Source organism: Chanodichthys erythropterus, chromosome 9 (genome assembly GCF_024489055.1).
Source record: "Chanodichthys erythropterus isolate Z2021 chromosome 9, ASM2448905v1, whole genome shotgun sequence".
NCBI classification, from domain to species: Eukaryota; Metazoa; Chordata; class Actinopteri; order Cypriniformes; family Xenocyprididae; genus Chanodichthys; species Chanodichthys erythropterus.
This window is the reverse complement of record NC_090229.1, coordinates 33,964,368-33,982,575: the sequence shown is the minus strand read 5'-3', so window position 1 is coordinate 33,982,575 and position 18,208 is coordinate 33,964,368. Positions and strand designations below refer to the sequence as shown.

Below are 18,208 nucleotides of genomic sequence, written 5' to 3'. Positions count from 1 at the left end.
AGGGGTACCAATAATTGTGGCCAACATGAATTGGAGAAAAACATGTATTTCATAATGTGAGTTTCCCCCCACTTTCAATTGTTTGACTTTGATGATAGGTTAGAATTTTGTGAATACATACATACATACACACATGCACACACACACACACACACACACACACACACACACACACACACACACACACACACACACACACACACACACACACACACACACATACTTGTTTTTGTGAAATGTGGGGACATTCCATAGGCGTAATGGTTTTTATACTGTACAAACCATATTTTCTATCCCCCTACACTACCCCTACCCCTAACCCTAACCCTCACAGGAAACTGTGCACACTTTTACTTTGTCACAAAAACTCATTCTGTATGATTTATAAGCCTTTTGAAAAGTGGGGACATGCTGAATGTCCTCATATTTCACCTCTTTTTGTAATACCTATGTCATACCCATGTCATTATACACATTTGTGTCCTGATATTTCACAAAAACAAGTACACACACACACACACACACATATATATATATATATATATATATATATATATATATAATTTTCTAAATTTTATGTTAGATGCGATTAATCACGATTAATCGATTTTACAGCATTAATAAAAATGTGCTTAGCTGTAAATTCATATTTTTTAGTGGTGGATATGCTAATTCAATTTAATGGCAATGTGTAGCTGTTTTACATTTTTGCTAATTGGTGGCTAATTTATAAAATCATACATTTCAATATAATTCACAATGTACAAATTCAAAAAATCACCACCTCATAAAATAGTTGTTTTCTCATGAGATCAGGTTAGACATTCTGTTATAGATTACCAACATAATTTTTATCAGTGACACATTACAATAAGGTCCCGATGGTTAACATTAGTTTATGCATTAACTAATATTAACTAACAATGAACAATACATTTGTTACAGTATGAATCTTTGTTAACATTAGTTTATAAATATGCTAAGTACATTCATTGCTAGTTTATGTTAGCTCATGTCTATTAAATAATATTAAAAGATATAACTTTTGATTTGAAAAATGTATTAGTAAATGTTGAAATTAATGTTAACTAAGATTATTAAATGCTTTAGAAGTATTTTTCCATGATTAGTTAACTGTTGCAGTTAACAAATGGAACCTTATTGTAAAGTGCTACCAATGTAAACATACTCTTTCTAATATCCATGTGAAAGTTACTGGTATAACAGATTTCCATTGTCATGACAGAAGTTGAAATATTGGATGTAACATTTCACTTGTGGCTGTACTTTCAGAACAATGTGTTTTTTACTCTTTTCAGTGCTTTTCCCCATAGACTTCTATTATAAGTGCATTATTTTAATCATGGTTCTTTGAGTCATGTTCAAAGTATTCAAATGTTGTTTTGAACAAGGAACATTCCTATAAAAACCACCCCGTCTGATGGTGGAGAGAGGAGAATTGTGGGATAGTGGCTGAGAGGAGGGTGAGGTGCACCTTTAGATTGTTAACCAAAGGCCACGAGTCCAGGACTGATGATACTTCTGACCTTGACAAGCTTTATTGATTTTTTTGATTCGTCCAAACCAGAGAAAACTGATACCTGCCCTCTGAATCATTGATAAGCACAAGGTTGCTGACTCTCTCCCTCTCTCTCTCTGTCAGGCAGATGGAGCGCTGCATCTCTTCAGACACCCACACTTCCTGAACCTGAGGGCTTCAATTTCACCTCATTCCATTCCCACTCCACTTCCTCTCCTCTCTGAATGGTGCAGGGGTCTGCTTTTCTCTATGCTGCAGTGAGATATGTTTGTGTATTTGTGTGTTTATCTACAGTGAGGTCCGAAAGTTTGAGAACACACTGGAAATCTGGGTTCAAAATCTAGAAACATTTTTTTCACTCAAATCGTTATTCTTACAATATAATTTGTATAAGTACAAAAGCGTATTAAATTAGAAAATAATAGAGTGAAATAGAGAGAAAGTGATTACAATACTCTTAGAACCCAAAAATACAGGCATGAAACTTTCATATAAGTAAGTAATCATGCATTTTGTCCTTGTGGACAACCAAGGAGGCACTTACGCACACACTCAAGACCATTGTGCGAAAATAAGCCCCTTAGGACATCTAACTCAACGCTTCCTCTCAGAAAAACCACAAAAACAATCACACGCTCTCACTCAGAGACCAAATGACTATCAAGCTGTCAGGAGCAAGACAAACGCAAACACACATTCATGTGGGAGAAATAAAAAACATTCAAGCATGAACCTGAAAATCTGTTTTAGAGGATAATTAGTAAATTACGAGTGCCGAGATTATTTGCAAAACCAAACGTCACTGTTACTTCTGCTCAGGGTTAGTGATTTGAACAAATCCCTAAAGGCGCGGTCACATTTATGTATACGATTTGGGACAGTATACCCTGATAGCCGTGGTGTATGCTGGAAAGTAGCGATCGCATGAAGAAAAAAGACGACAGTAAACAACAATGGAGGACATACAGCAGATCTTGTTCTTGCTCCTTAGCATGTGGCTGTTTGTCACAAGAAGACATTAGGCCCTATTTTAATGATCTAAGCGCAAGGTCTGAAGGGCATGGTGCAGGTGCACTTAGGCTGAATCCTCTTTTGATAGTTTAACGATGGAAAAAATGGTCGCCGCACCAGGCACATGGTCCAAAAGGGTTGTACCTAGTCTCTTAATGAATAATTGGTGTGTTTTGGGCATAAAAAAATTAAATAAATAATTGCAATAAACCAATCTCCTATTCCCTTTAAAAGCCAGTTGTGCTTGCACCATAGGGGATTCGCTATTTACATTGCAGAATTTGCAAGCAGAAAGACAGAACACTTCTCAAGAGACGAATCCTGTAATTTTTAAATTGTTTGTGTGCTGCTGCTGTGTAACAAGCAAAGTGTACGCATGTTGTGTATCCATCTATAGGCGCATATTAGTAACACACCCTTTAAATGAAAACATTTAAAAAAATATTGCACCATTGCACCAGGTTTCAGTTGGTCAATGGTGCAGTCGTTTTCAGTTGCCTCAAAATAGCAAAGCGCCAATAACGGACCTGAACGCACCTCGTTTTCAGACCAGCACAGCCATGGGCAAACAGATGGGCATGAGTGCTGGACGTGAAAACGATATCTGCGTCGGGCTGAACTGTGTCGCATTGTGCCGGGTGTATGATAGGGCCCATTGTGTTGCAATGGTATTGTGTTTCCACTGTATATTTAAAAAAATGGCGCCTCTTGTGTTGTCATTGCCCTTGTAGCACGCGCAAGTGACAATTCAACCAGTCAACGTTCTGCAGGTAGTGTAGCTCAGCCCTTTAGGTACTAGACTACTGTGCTACGTACCCCAACAGAAATGTTCCAAAAAAGTTCCATACTGCAAATTTTATCAATCAAAAGGTGAAAGATTTCCCCACGCAGATTTTGCAATGGGTGGATTTACTGCACTGCCCAAAAAAAAGCCTCTTCGTTTTAAAGTGTCTTCTTAGTATGAAACTTTATGTAATTCTTCATGTGTTTTTTTTTACAGACAAAAATAAACTATGCAATTTGATGATAAGAGGTGTGCAATTACTTTTAGTGATCAAACCTACAATTTCTGATGATAAAATCCAATATAAATATTATTTATATTGGATGACCCAAGGCATAGCAATCAGAATATCAAGAATATCATACCAGGGCCAGTAGGTAACCACCTAGCAACCACCCAAAATACACTAACAACCACAAAACAATGAAATAGAAACTACTCAGAGCACCTTAACCACTATATACTGTAGCAACGCTCTGTCAACCACACTAGCATTGCGGCAGCAACATCTGCACTTTTACACTATTTTCTTAAGAAAACGTATCTTCTAACAAACATAAGGAAAATAATCACCCCTCCACAATACAATGCAGACATTTATTCCCTAAAGCCGCGCACACACTTAACGATTGTAACGGCTGATAATGAATGTGAATTGATACTTATGACTGATCGCGCTCAAACGCGTCCAGTCAGAGCCAGTTGCGTTCAGTATGCGATTACAGTCGGTGTTCAGATTTCATGTGTAAGTATATAAATCGGCTCCAGTCGAAGGAAACAATCGGTATGTGTGTTCAGTTCAGTCTTAGAATGTTTCAGCTAATCGTTAGGTGTGTCCCCGGCTTAAGAGGAGTCATGTTTAGGCACAAACCATTGGCAGAGACAAGAATGCAAGAAAACTCTTTAGTATCTAGTGGTCATCTAACAGTCAGCATAGATTATTCAAGCAAACTTTAATATATTAGTGTGCACTTTAAAGAGGACCTATTAAACCATTTTACATAGTCTTGATCTTTGTTTTTGGCCTCTACTAGAATAGGTTTACATGCTTCAATGTTCAAAATTAACATCTTATTTTTCACTTGTTTTACAATGTTGTAGCTCCTCTCTTCCAAGTCTGTCAGTAACACTCTGTTTAGTTCCTGTCTCTATGAAGCCCCTCCTTCTGAAGAGCACAGTGTGCTCTGATTGGTCGGCTGGACCAGTGTGTTGTGATTGGTCAACCGCTTTGAGCGTGTTTGGAACTAATGCAACTCAACCAGGCCTTGTCCCTTTAATTTGCTTTTGCATTGGCCGGGAATTATTTAAATAAAGACTATTGTGACGTGTTTGTTCCTGGAAGAAAAGTCAAGACTACAATGGAGGCGTTTCAGGGAGTTCAGAAACAGTGCGCAATGATATAGAGAATAACTCCCGTTGGAGGTACTTTGTGCTTTGGAACTTTGCAGAACTTTTTTATGTTAAAACAGCAACATTACACACTAAAGAAAATGTAAAAAAAGCATTATAGGTCCTCTTTAATATACTCCATCAGAAACAAATGTTATAATAGGTTAAGCGTGTATTAGTAATTATTAGAGCTCATTAAAGAGTCGAAGCACAGCCTTCCTTGAGCATTCCTCTTTTTCAATTTTCCCAAAAGAAACCCACTTGTTCCGTCCAGAACAATATGTCTTTCCAAAGCTACAGTCCTTAATGAAGGTTTGGCAGAGCCACGCATAGAGCTGAGAGGTGCCTACCTTTTATTCCAAACTTTGAGTTGCGTCCAAACTTCAGAATGACAAGCATCAAGATGAAGCCTGTGAATGTAATTGCTGCAATTCCCACGACCACGTACACCTATGGGCAGAATGAAGAGTCTTCAAAGAGCAGTCAGTGCATTCAAAGCTTCATTGGGTAAAAAAATTTGCTCTCCATGAGGATGAGATTTTGACAATTTTCTCTTATACGAGTTTACTATGTTAAAAACTGATTGGGCATCTTAGGTCACAAACATACATCACAGTTGGCTTAATCTATTTAATTCCAGGTTGTATTGATGCCCTAACACTGTCATTTGATGAAATTTATAAAAGTGTACTTTTTTTTTTTTTTTAATGGTTTAGACTAATTCTGATTGGCTGAAATGTATTTGAAGCTGTTGTAAAATGACTATAAACATACATTACATATTAATGTGGCAAGCTTAAAGGTATAGTTCACCCAATAATGAAAATAATCCAATGATTTACTCACCCTCAAGCCATCCTAGGTGTATATGATTTTCTTCAGACGAACACAATCAGAGATATATTAAAAAATATACTGGCTCTTCTAAACTTTATAATGGGAGTTAAGGGGCATGAGATTTTGGAGCCCAAAAAAATGCATCCATCCATCATAAAAGTAATCCACACGGCTCCAGGAGGTTAATAAAGGCCTTCTGAAGTAAAGCAATGCTTTTTGTTTTTTTTTTGTTTTTTTTACGAAAAATATCCATATTTAAAACTTTATAAACTATAATAACTAGCTTCCGGCAGATGGCCATAAGCAAGTCTACTTCCGGCGGAAGAGTGACCTCTAACCCGACGCAAGACATATTGATGAACAAGCGCAGAAGACAAATTAGAAAGTCTAAAACAAGAGTTTTTCAAAAAAATGTTGGAGAATTTCGATATAAGAGAAGAGGAGCTTGAGTTTGTTGCATAGCCTTATTTGTTTGAACCCAGAGAGGCGTCTAAGCTTACGCTACTCCTACGTCCTATGTAATTCGTCACATCAGAGGTCACTCGTCCACCAGAACTAGACTCGTGTACAGCCATTACTGAAAGCTAGATATTATAGTTTATAAAGTTCTAAATATGGATATTTTTCTTACAAAAACCCAATGTTTTGCTTCAGAAGGCCTTTATTAACTCCCTGAAACCGTATGAATTACTTTCATGACGGATGGATAAAATGTACTTTTTTGGGCTTCAAAATCTCACTATACAATCATAAAGCTTGGAAGAGCCAGGATATTTTTTAATATAACTCTGATTGTGCTGGTCTGAAAGAAGATAGTCATACATACCTAGGATGGCTTGAGGGTGAGTAAATCATGGGATCATTTTCATTTTTGGGTGAACTATCCCTTTAACAGCCTAATGGACTACTTGTTTATTCCAAATATTAATATTAATAAAAGTAGCCATTTATTAAAACTAAGTGTCAATTATCATATTGCTATTTCTGCCATTTAAAACAAAAGTCTAAAAGCCACTTGAGGGTGTGTTACAATGATTTTGTTACAGGGTTTTAGGCACTCCACTTTGCATTGTGAAAATCAATGTAACACACAGACTTGGTTTTTGATTTTGATGCAGTAAAAGGTCAACAGAAATTATGAAGAATAATTAAATTTTGCTCACAGCAACTTTGTCCTCAGGTGGTCCAAGAGGAGTGTCATCTGTTTGGAAGAGAAGAAACACTAAGATATATGTGCATCTTAAATTATAAATCTATCATCTATAATGTGCATGTTTCTGTGTCTTTTGTTCATACCTGTTGTGGGATCTCACACACAAGAAGACAAAGAGAAGAAGAAAATGTAAGAATGATTATGAATTGTCATTTTCTTATATATATATATAATTATATAATTATATAATTATATAATAATTATAAATATATAATTATTGTAATAAAAAAGTAATAACATTATGATTAATACATGTAATATGTAATTAATGCCTAAAAAAAGGAATAGTTCACCCAAAAATGAAAATTGTCAACATTTACTTACCTGAGTTGATCCAAACCTATATGACTTTCTTGTGTGGAACCCATATGGGTTTGAAATGATGTGAGTGTGAATAAATGATGTCAAAATCTACATTTTGGGGTGAACTATGACTTTATTCATTCATAATATTGCATAATTCAATTCTAAGTTCTTAAACAAGACTCACCGTAATACTGCGGATCAGTAACTGATTCTGATGAATAAACATGAAAAAGAAAAAAAAGGCAAGTTCTGAGTCACATTCACTGAAACGGTTTTGATTTGGCTGCATGCTAATTTCAACTCACCATTCCATGGCTCATGCATGAAATGAGCATATACTGCCTTGCTGTCCTCTCCATATGCATTACTGGCCAGCAGTGTGTACTTTCCATTGTTGATGTGTGTGGGACTGTCCAGCTGTAAGCAACCGTGGTATTCACCCTCTGAATAATCGTGGATCATGGTATGGATAAAGCTGCCCTCTTCTACGGGTTTGTCTTCTAATAGCCAGCTCAGTTTGGGCTCTGGGTTGCCCGACACGCTGAAGGGAATGCACCAATGGTGGTCTGACACAGCATCCATCAGCTTGCTGATTACAGGTGGAACTGGCAAGACAAGCATGAACAAACATAAATAACTGAAATACTTAATTATTTATGGTAGCTTTACAGCTTTAGTCTTATTAAAATGTATTATTTGATGATTAAAGAATCAGGTAACACTTTATTTTTCAGCGTCCTCGTAACACATTTACTGTAAACATGAATAAGTTGGCAAAACTCAAAAAATTTGAGACAATCAGTTGAGAAGTTAAGAAATTCAGTTTAAGTAAGCAGAATTTACAGATTTTTATTTCGTACTCATACATTTTAATTGTTCTTAAAGGGGCTATATGTAAGATTTTCATTTTAATAAAGCATAAAAATACCCTAATATGTTTGCAGATATTTATGAAACATGCTAAGTTCACCGACTTGTTTCTCAGAAAAACAATGCTACAGCCAGACATTCTACTTTGAAATGTGTGTTCCGTTTCGGAATGTCTGTCTTTGTTTTGGTCTGTGTGAAACCATGTGCTGCCAGTTTATCCAATAGTTATTCGACATCATAGGTTGACAGTTGGCGGAAAACACCGCGTACTGCAGCCATGGAAACCAGCAAATAAATTGGGTCAGAGAATCGCAGATTCTACCTGACCTAAAAAGCCTCTGCATTCATCTAAAAATCTCTATGAACGACAGCATATTAAAACACAGACAATTGCACTTCCTCTTGTTGCGTGTCCTCAAGCTGGCAACCCGCGTCTTTGAAGGAGCGTGCGATGCAAACAATATTTTAAATTTGGATTGCAGTACCTATTTCGACCACTGGGTGTCATTCCTACATATAGCCCCTTTAACTTGAAATGTTTGACTAAACTAATTCATACAAAAGATTACAAATAAACACTGATAGGTTGGGGGGAGAAAATTCATCACAGTATCTGCAAAAATATTAAGCGACACAATTGTTTTCAACATTAATATATAAAAAAATAAATGTTTCTTAAGCAGCAAATCAGCATTTTAGAATGATTTCTAAAGGATCATGTGACACTGAAGACTGGAGTAATGATGCAGAAAATTTAGTTTTGAACACAGGAATAAATTACATTTTAAAATATATTTAAAAAGAAAACAGTTATTTCAAATTGCAATAATATTTCACAATATTACAGCTTTTTTGTATTTTGTATCAAATAAATGTAGCTACCTGGGTAGTGTGTATAATAAAAAGTATAAATGTAATATCCGGTATAAATGAGTGGTAATTATAGCAGTATCCCAGACTTGTGTAATAATTCTAATAAAACATGTTGGTATTATAGCTGTGTGTTACTCTTGATTACTTACACAGTATGTCCAGATGCACAGATGCCTCAGACTCTCCCACCATGTTATCAGATCTGCAGGTGATTTTGCATCCGTTGTCCAGTGAAGAGACATTCAAGAGCTTGAGCGCTAACATCTGACCTGAGCGTTCTTGCTGGGGGTGTGAGTTACAACAATGTCAATGTCATTTCTATTTAAAGTCTATGCAATCGAACTCCTCCCTATTTACAGTCTTAATACAGATTCCTAGCCTTATTGTGAACAATTCATTGTTGAATGTTATTCCAAAGAAAACTATATTTAATCAAAATGTAATCACTTGCTTTTCCTCTGAAATGACTTTCCTTTTCCATTGGCGTCACTTAGGCAGATGACCAATTGGATAATGTTAACCAATAGCTCGGACATGGCTGTTTTTGTGAATATCCTGTTACGCCACATTAAGAAAATGGTTTGCAAATTGCAGTATACATTAGCCACTCTTCCACCGTCGGGCCTAACATTTATAAGAATGGTAAGGAATAATTTTGGTTATAATATTTCCAGATCTGCTTGGTTCAGCATGATTACAAACCGTTCTCGGCCCAGAATTCTCAGCACAGTTGGCTAACCGATGGTGGAAAAAACATTTTTTGTGTGTATGTGTGTATTGTTTTCGTCCAATTCCATAATTCAAAGCCTAAAAATGTAAAAATCAACAAAAAAATCCCTATTTCATACATTATCATATAAATTATATGGGTTAAATATATGTGTATATCATATATTATATGTGTTAAAATAATTACTCAAAGCAAAACTCTCAGCAAAAATCTAAAGCAAATGTCATAAGAAACGGATTTCATAATGCATAACTTTCATAATGTATCATCAAAATGCCAAATGACTGAACAATACTGGTTTGCAATACAATTTTAAAATGCTGTGGCAAGACCAAACAAACTAGTGAAAATAGTGAATTTAAATGGTGTGGCTACCCACACTCCCACAGTCTCCTTGCAGAATTCACATGAAAAGAAACTGCAACAACCACTGATAATTACAACTGAATCAACTTAGAGATGAAGGTCTGTATTACCTCGTTTGCTGAATTTAATTTGCAGGTGTTCCAGTTGAGACTAGGCGTGGGCGTTCCTGAGGTGTTGCACATCAGCGTCACATTTAACCCTTTCTTCATGGTCACTTTAGTGGGAGTGAGAGTCACAGTGGGGAGAACTAGAAACAAAACACACCACAAAACACAAGGTTTATACACTAATTAACAATAAAGTATTTAAGTAAAAAATGTCATATTGTTAATCAGTATGGTTGTCTTAGTTTTTGATAAAAAAATATCCTTAGAACATATGTGGTTTGAAATCAGATTTTTCAAAATGTGTTTCAGTCTGAATCGGCAGATTGGCAGTAGTTTGCCATTCAGGACATGATACATGTAACGACATACATACGGAACAATATTATCTGTATCTGTGTCTGAATCCACTCACTTCTGCTCAAATTTCCCTCATATAGGGCTACTTAACTGAGATGGTCACTGCAGAACACGAGATCCAGGGGTGAGGCTGGATCCAGATCCAACTCAAATCAAGTCAAGTCAAGTCACCTTTATTTATATAGCACTTTTTACAATGCAGATTGTGTCAAAGCAGCTTTACATTGATAACTGGTACATACATTTTGGCTGCACAGCAGCTCTTAAAGAATATTGTCAATGCAGGCAGATCAGAAGCACTGTTGAATAAATGTCAAGAATACTGTTGAATATCAAATATCAAGTCAAATGTCAAGTGTCAACTCCTCCCACTTTACATATCCCTAAATCTACCCATTTCCACCCCCTGTATCCGGATCCAACTCTTCCCACTTTACATGTCCCCAAATCTACCCGTCTCCACCCCCTGGATCTCGAGTGTTCTGCAGTGTGGGGCTACTGCAATTTTTGAAAACCTTTTACAAATTCTCAAACAAACCCAATATATATTCAGAGTCTATATTATATTTCAGTATATTATATTGCTTTGAATGAGATTCAATTTGATACTGTACTTCAAATCACATATTATTGTCTTGGAAGTATGACCAAAATAAGAATTTTCCCCAGAAAATGTCATCTGAACAAGTAACACGTCTGCTACTTTTGTTCTGACCATCTGAGGAAATGGTGCCAATGGTGATTAATTCTAACAATCGCTTAACTCGGATCATGTCAAACCGTGTAAATTATTATTATTGTTATACTTTGTTCTCAAATTGTTATTGTTAACAACATCAGCATTGCGTGACTGTGTATTTAGTGTGTATTAGCGTTACATGTAGATTTCACTTTCTGTAGCCACTCCGCAGTCCGAACTCTTTTGCTTTTGACTACGGGTGAATCTCCATTTGTCACTGATGATTGTCATTTGGACCTTTCTGGATTACAATCCAACATCAAAATGATAAGTTTAATTATTCCAGCTGCTGTGAGAAAAGGCTATAAATGATCCGCTACCAGCAGCATCCTCACATGCCACATAGCCTACTAGCTGGGACTCGTTCTTTATGTAAACAGATGTGACATAATGACGCAAAGATGAACGACTGCATGCTCGAATTTCCCGCGGAAATCCACCAGTACTGATATTTATTATAAAACATTATTACAAGCTTACCGTTGTGAATCGGGCTAAGGTGAGGAGATAGTTTTGAACACTGGCTGGTTATGTACTTGATTTGAAAATTGATTTTGGATCATTTTTAACCAAAAAACGTTACGGACTGCAGCTTTAAAATTCACATGAATTTAAAAACATTTTTCAAATTCTCTCTTTTTTTTGTCATCTTTATTCAAGTATTGTTAAAATATTTTTACAGGTTTTGTAAGCATTTTGCGTATTTGAACTTTAAGTCAATTGTTTTATTTGTGATAACACAATGAAACATTCCAAATTGTGCGGATATCATTTTTGTCCAAAAAAATTATGAACACATGCTAAAACAAGAGAGAACCAGTAAAATATTAGTGAAGATACAAAAGCTCATATATCTTTTGTATCTTTATGCATTTTTTTGTTTTGCATAGTAAAATTAAGCCTGTAGCTGTAGTTTAACATGAACACTTTTTGAAAACATTTTACCAATTCTCAAAAACAACTTTTGTGATGTATTTAAGTATATTCAGAATCTATTAATATTAGATTACTGTATATTATATTATATTATATTATATTATATTATATTATATTATATTATATTATATTATATTATATTATATTATATTATATTATATTATAATTGTATATACTTTATTTCTTATTTTCTAACAGGCGATTTCAGGGTAGATTTAAAGTGACACCCAAGTGTATAATATTTGATTTTATTTAGCAGATATCACATCACTTTTACTTTTCCATCTGCATCACAGGAATGCCATTCTAACCCGCTAGGCGCACCCACTAAATTCGAGGCCAAAGAGTGCAGACAGCTCTGACTGTCTCTGTCATGAATGGACAGCCAAATCAGATCTCTATCTCCATCTGCTCCCGGGCTGCTGCAGGTTACATCCTTATCATCGCATCCCTGCTATCTCTTTCTGCCTCAGGAAACTGCAGGTCACGCAACTACGATCATTTCAAGACTCATGTACTATTTTTTATGCTTGAAGTTTTTTTTGTAAATATCCACCACACAACACACACCTTCAGCCTGTTCTGACCGGACAAACAGTTTTCCCATAACAGCTCCTAATCTCAAAAGAACAATTCACCCAAAAATTAAAACTCTGTCATCATTTACTCATGCTCATGTCATTCCAAACCTGTGAAACATAAAAGAAGACGTTTTGAAGACGTTTTCAGTGTTTTTTGTACATACAATGTAAGATAGTGGGGTCTAAAATATCACTGGACCACACTGACTTTCAAGACAACCATAAGACATTTTTCAAAATGTCTTCTTTTCTTTTCAGTCATACAGGTTTGGAATGACATAAGAGCAAGTGAATAATTATTGGGATTAAACTGCAACAAGTTTCACTTCCACTAAAATCTATCATGTACATTTGGCACTCGAGGTGTTTCAAAAACAATGGTAAGTTAAAACGATTCAATGGAGCAGCTTATTTTCTTTCATGTCACAAAAAATGGAAAAGAAAGGCAGCACTTGGCCACAGGCCAGCAGACGCTCGCAGCAGAGTCTAAATGTCTCAGTGTTTTTGCATTCTGGGGATCCCCCCGTCTGTCTCTATTTTTCCCTTTTCCTCCCTCTCTCTCTTCCTCCCTCGAGGGCCTTCTGCTGTGGTATTGCTTAAAATAGGCCTGGCTGGAGGCTGATCTTTGGATCAATAATGATCCGCGTCTCAAGCCGCAGCCATAAAACTACAGCCTGGACAAATCACATCTTACCAAACAAACAAACCTAAACTTCAGTCTTGAATATTATATGAGTGAAACCGCAAGTTATCCAGGCCGTAGTGGATTGTCTTAGTTAATTCTTTCTAATCAACTGGCTTCGTCACAGAAACACATCTGGTTGACATTCTATTCTTGAAAGCTTGTAATAAAGACCAGTGTCGGTGTTGTTAAGTAAAACTAAAATGTTATAAATCATTTTCAGTCATTTAAATAATGCTGAAATACAATAGAATATAAAAATTAGAAAAACTTAAATGATATTTAGAAATGTTGCCGTGGCAACTAACTGAAATAAATTAAGTTAAAGTTGAATTATTAACAATAAATTGAAGCTAAATAGAATAAAAACATTATGAAAATGACAAAAGCGCATAACAAAATTACTAATACTTAATATTAATGAATTACTATTAATAAATACTAAAATAGCATGTAAATAATACTAAACTAACACTGGTAAAGACACATTTGAAAGCAGTTTATTATGCAAATTATCCATATATATTATTTATTATTATTATTATTTTTATTTTTTTTCCCCTCAGGTGTACTCATGTACTTTTTTCACCAAAACAGCCACAATCAAATTTTTTCCTCATCGTTTTTTTTTCTTTCTGATCCTTCAATTTCAACAGCATTTTTGCTGCGCTTCCTTTTTATAATTCTATATAAACACACTCTCGCATGTGAAATAGGATACAGCACTGCGCTGTGGGTCAATGCTGATTCCAGTAAAGTTTTTAACTGTCCCATCCTTGCAGTCAATAATACATTATGACAGGTCCACAAAACAATCTATGGTGAAATTAACAGTAACCACTGAAATGATCAGGAGCCTTGTTAAAAACAAAATTCAGTCCCTCGTTCCAAACGTTGGGATCCTTCAGCACCAGAAAGTACGAGGCTTGACCCAACTTTTGCTTATATTACGCATTTATCATTAGTTTAGGAATCACAGTCTAACAATAATCTAACCAGCTTCATATTATCTCACTGTGTCTGTCTTACATCAGAAAGTTGGGTAAGTACAGAATGTTTTTTTGCAATCTTGTTTCAATAAATGGCCTAAAGATTTGAGTTCTAATAGTTGCATTACATTTGCATATAGCTCCTTCTGTATATCTTACTCAGAAAAATTTGATTGATCATGATATGACCCCTGTAAAAGTAAAGTTTAGATTGTGTTATCCATATATTTCTTTATCAACTAATTCTTACCACAGTTAGGCAGTGTGAGCATAGACAGAGCCCTCCTCTTTCCTCCCTCTTCTACACATAGCAGCTCCTCGGCCTCCTCTCCTCTCCACTGCTTCAACCACATGTTTTCACATGAGCACTGCAAAGGATTGCCTGCCAGCAACCTGCAAGAGGTAAATGCATACAAGTGTATTATAACAGTGCCATGAAACATGCAGTATTCAACCCAAATAACTCTACATATAACCTGTTTAAACTACATCATAATCAGTATATGTGACCGTGGACCACAAAACCAGTCATAAATCACAAGGGTGTATTTGTAGCAATAGCCAACAATACATTTTTTTTTCAGAGCTGTATATATATATATATATATATATATATATATATATATATATATATATATATATATATATATCTCAAAAAAAAAATTTTGTGAGTGGATATGCATTGCTAAGGACTTCATTTGGACAACTTTAAAGGCGATTTTCTCAATATTTAGATTTTTTTGCACCCTCAGAATCCAGATTTTCAAATAGTTTTCAAATGGCCACATATTGTCCTATCCTAACAAACCACCATAAATCAATGTAAGCTTATGTATTCAGCTTTCAGATGACGTATAAATCTCAGTTTAAAAAAACTGACCCTTATGAGTGGTTTTGTGGTCCAGGGTCATAGCAAATTTCATAGCATGGATATGGGTAACGTATTATAAGTAATGCGAGTTATGTAATCAGATTACTTTTCCAAGTAACTAGTAAAGTAACGGATCACTTTTAAATTTACAACAAATATCTGAATTACTTTTTCAAATAAGTAACTCAAGTTACTTTATTTTCCCATTCATTGACTGACAGCTCTTCTGTCGCCATGTTGAGGAAATTTGTGAGTAAATGTGACGAGAATACTTTGTGTGAGCAAAAACAAAACAAAAATAACGACTTTATTCAAGAATATCTTCTCTTTTGTGTCATTCTCCTACGTTGTTTACGTTCAGCACTTCCTGGTTCTACGTCAGAACGCCGAACGTTAGCAGAATGACAGAGGAGAGATGAATTTGTTGAATAAAGTCATTATTTTTGTTGTGTTTTTGCGCACAAAAAGTATTCTCGTCACTTCATTACACTATTTTAACTATGTCTTTACTACCTTTCTGGACCTTGAATGACGGCAATTACGTTGCTTTCTATAGGAGATAAAAAACCTTAATAAAAAATATCTTAATTTGTGTTCTGAAGATAAACAAAGGTCTTATGGGACATGTGGGTGATTAAATAATGACAGAAATTTGGGGTGAACTGACCTTTTAAGTACACTAAATGGTAACTATAATATATCTTCCATAAACATTCTGAGACTCACAGGTATGAAATGTTTAAGTGATGAAACGTCCTCCAGGATAGATACGACAGATTGTTCTCTTTGAGATTCCTGTAAAAGGAGGCAATATCAGCTGTGACAAAGAAACATATACTAAATTCCTACAATATCATGTGTTTTAATAGGTCAAATTATTATTTCATATTGCTAAAATGAAACTTTGTAAACAACCAAAACTCCTCCAAAACCAAAAACACTCACAGATATTGTAGTTTCAGGTTGCTCTGAAAGGCCTGCCTCGAAATATACGTGAGCCGTGTGTTTGTTACAGTTCTGTAGGATAAGACAAACACTGATGTCACGAATTTCCATCTCACAGACAGCATAAAAAGACTATAAAAGTGGTTCCACATTTTAGTACTCACAAGTTTCTGAGGCTGCGGTATAAGTTGAGATCTTTTTCATTAATGGATGTGAAACTGATTTGATTTGCAATGTATCTGTAAACAGCAACAAGAACATTGTCATCCAGGGTAATACACACTTGATTAAATGATGCTCTGCTGTGATTTGTTACAGCAACTTAATCTGAAGTCCATCAAAATGTCTTCAATGACATCAGATTCATATTATTTTTTGCAAACATTTGTGCAAAACTGTCAACATTCGCACTGAAGCGAATATAATGTCAATAATAATGTGGTTTGTACTTATGAAATTACTTTGGCACAGTAATTCATGTACAATAAATCAACCCAAATAAATCATAGAATCAGGCACAATTATGCAAGTTAATGACTCTGTAATTCATTGGCTGTCTGTTTTAAAGAGTTGACACAACATGCATCATCTTCAGTGACCCCTGGCATCTTCTGTATGACTTACATGTCTGTGATGTTCTCCATCTCTGCCTCGGACTGCAGCATCGGAAAAGCCACAATACTGCGCTCCGCATCCACGCACGAGATCCGAACGCCCGTGCACGTGCAGGGCTCCGGACAAGCGGTACCGGGCCTCCAGAGCGCGAGCAGCATCAGAACCCAACTGAGCCCCCAGCCCGACATGCCGAAGCCCCTCGACAGCAGGCTCATCCCCGGGTCCTCGCCTCCAGATTTAAGACCCCTGGAATCCGACTCGTGGAGACAGCGCAAAACACACGCGCCCGCGTCTGGAGACACGCAAAACGGATCGTAAGACTCAGTCGACCTTGTCTCGGGCTTCTATCTACGTGAAGTGTTCGTATTCCTCTCCTCCTCTTGCCTCTGTACGACTCGCTCTACCTAGAATGATGCTGGCGTTCAATGACGCGTCCGGGTGAGCGGAGAAGGACAGAAGACGCGCTCTTGAGAAACGCGAGTGCTGAAGTGAGGGAGCGCGAGCGCTGGATGATGCGCAGCGCATCTGAGGGGAGGAGACGACGAGAGGAGGAGAAGAGATCATTAAAGCACTTTATTGATTATTGACAACATCCTTACACCGATTTAATAGTTTAAGTTAAGGCGTGTGGATTATAGGCTACACTGCTGTATAGATAAATCGCATATTTATGTTGTGATTCATTTATCAATGCAAGTCAGGACAGCTGTTTAAAGGAGAAATGTCGCTCAGATTTTGGTAATGACAGCCACTAATTAAAGGATTAGTTCACTTTCAAATTAAAATTTCCAGATAATTTACTCACCCCCATGTCATCCAAGATGTTCATGTCTTTCTTCAGTCAAAAAGAAATTAAGGTTTTTGATGAAAATATTCCAGGATTTTTCTCCCTATAGTGGACTTCAATGGACCACGAACGATTGAAGGTCAAAATTACAGTTTCAGTGCAGCTTCAAAGCGTTCTACACGATCCCATACGAGAAATAAGAATCTTATCTAGAGAAACCATCGCGCATTTTCTAATTTTTTTTTTTTTTTTTAATTTTATACATTTTAACCATAAATGCTCATCTTGAAATAGCTCTCTTCTTCTTCTTCTATATTTGAATTCCGGCAGTGTAGACACTGCTTAGTGTATTACTGCCCTCCACAGGACAAAGTTTGAACTAATTGTTATATACTTGCAATAGCATATTTTATATGACAATTTAGTTCACACTTTGACCTGAGGAGGGCAGTAATACACTTAGCAGTGTCTACACTGCCGGAATTCAAATAGAGAAGAAGAAGAGAGCTCAAGATGAGCATTTCTTGTTAAAACGTATATAATTTTAATTTTTTTTTTTTTTAGAAAATGAGCGATGGTTTCTCTAGATAAGACCCTTATTCCGCATCTTTTTTTTTTTTTTAGAAAATGAGCGATGGTTTCTCTAGATAAGACCCTTATTCCTCATCTGGGATCGTGTA

At 36.0% G+C, this 18,208-nt stretch overlaps 1 protein-coding gene across 2 annotated transcripts in view; it reads right to left on the bottom strand.

Moving 5' to 3' along the window:
• The window catches only part of ntrk2a (neurotrophic tyrosine kinase, receptor, type 2a), a 58,869-nt gene extending 41,637 nt beyond the window's left edge, over positions 1 to 17,232 (bottom strand). The window contains exons 1-12 of one of the 2 annotated variants that reach the window (XM_067395413.1): positions 16,751 to 17,232; positions 16,291 to 16,365; positions 16,127 to 16,198; positions 15,908 to 15,976; positions 14,561 to 14,703; positions 10,030 to 10,166; positions 8,973 to 9,105; positions 7,386 to 7,685; positions 7,265 to 7,291; positions 6,858 to 6,869; positions 6,725 to 6,762; positions 5,075 to 5,174 (exon numbers count right to left, since the gene is read on the bottom strand). In XM_067395413.1, the coding sequence (XP_067251514.1) occupies positions 5,075 to 5,174; positions 6,725 to 6,762; positions 6,858 to 6,869; positions 7,265 to 7,291; positions 7,386 to 7,685; positions 8,973 to 9,105; positions 10,030 to 10,166; positions 14,561 to 14,703; positions 15,908 to 15,976; positions 16,127 to 16,198; positions 16,291 to 16,365; positions 16,751 to 16,956 (1,312 nt within the window). In that variant the 5' untranslated portion in view covers positions 16,957 to 17,232. The remainder of the gene's footprint in view (positions 1 to 5,074; positions 5,175 to 6,724; positions 6,763 to 6,857; positions 6,870 to 7,264; positions 7,292 to 7,385; positions 7,686 to 8,972; positions 9,106 to 10,029; positions 10,167 to 14,560; positions 14,704 to 15,907; positions 15,977 to 16,126; positions 16,199 to 16,290; positions 16,366 to 16,750) is intronic. The other variant, XM_067395414.1, reaches the window with a different exon arrangement.
• Positions 17,233 to 18,208: the final 976 nt, after the last annotated feature.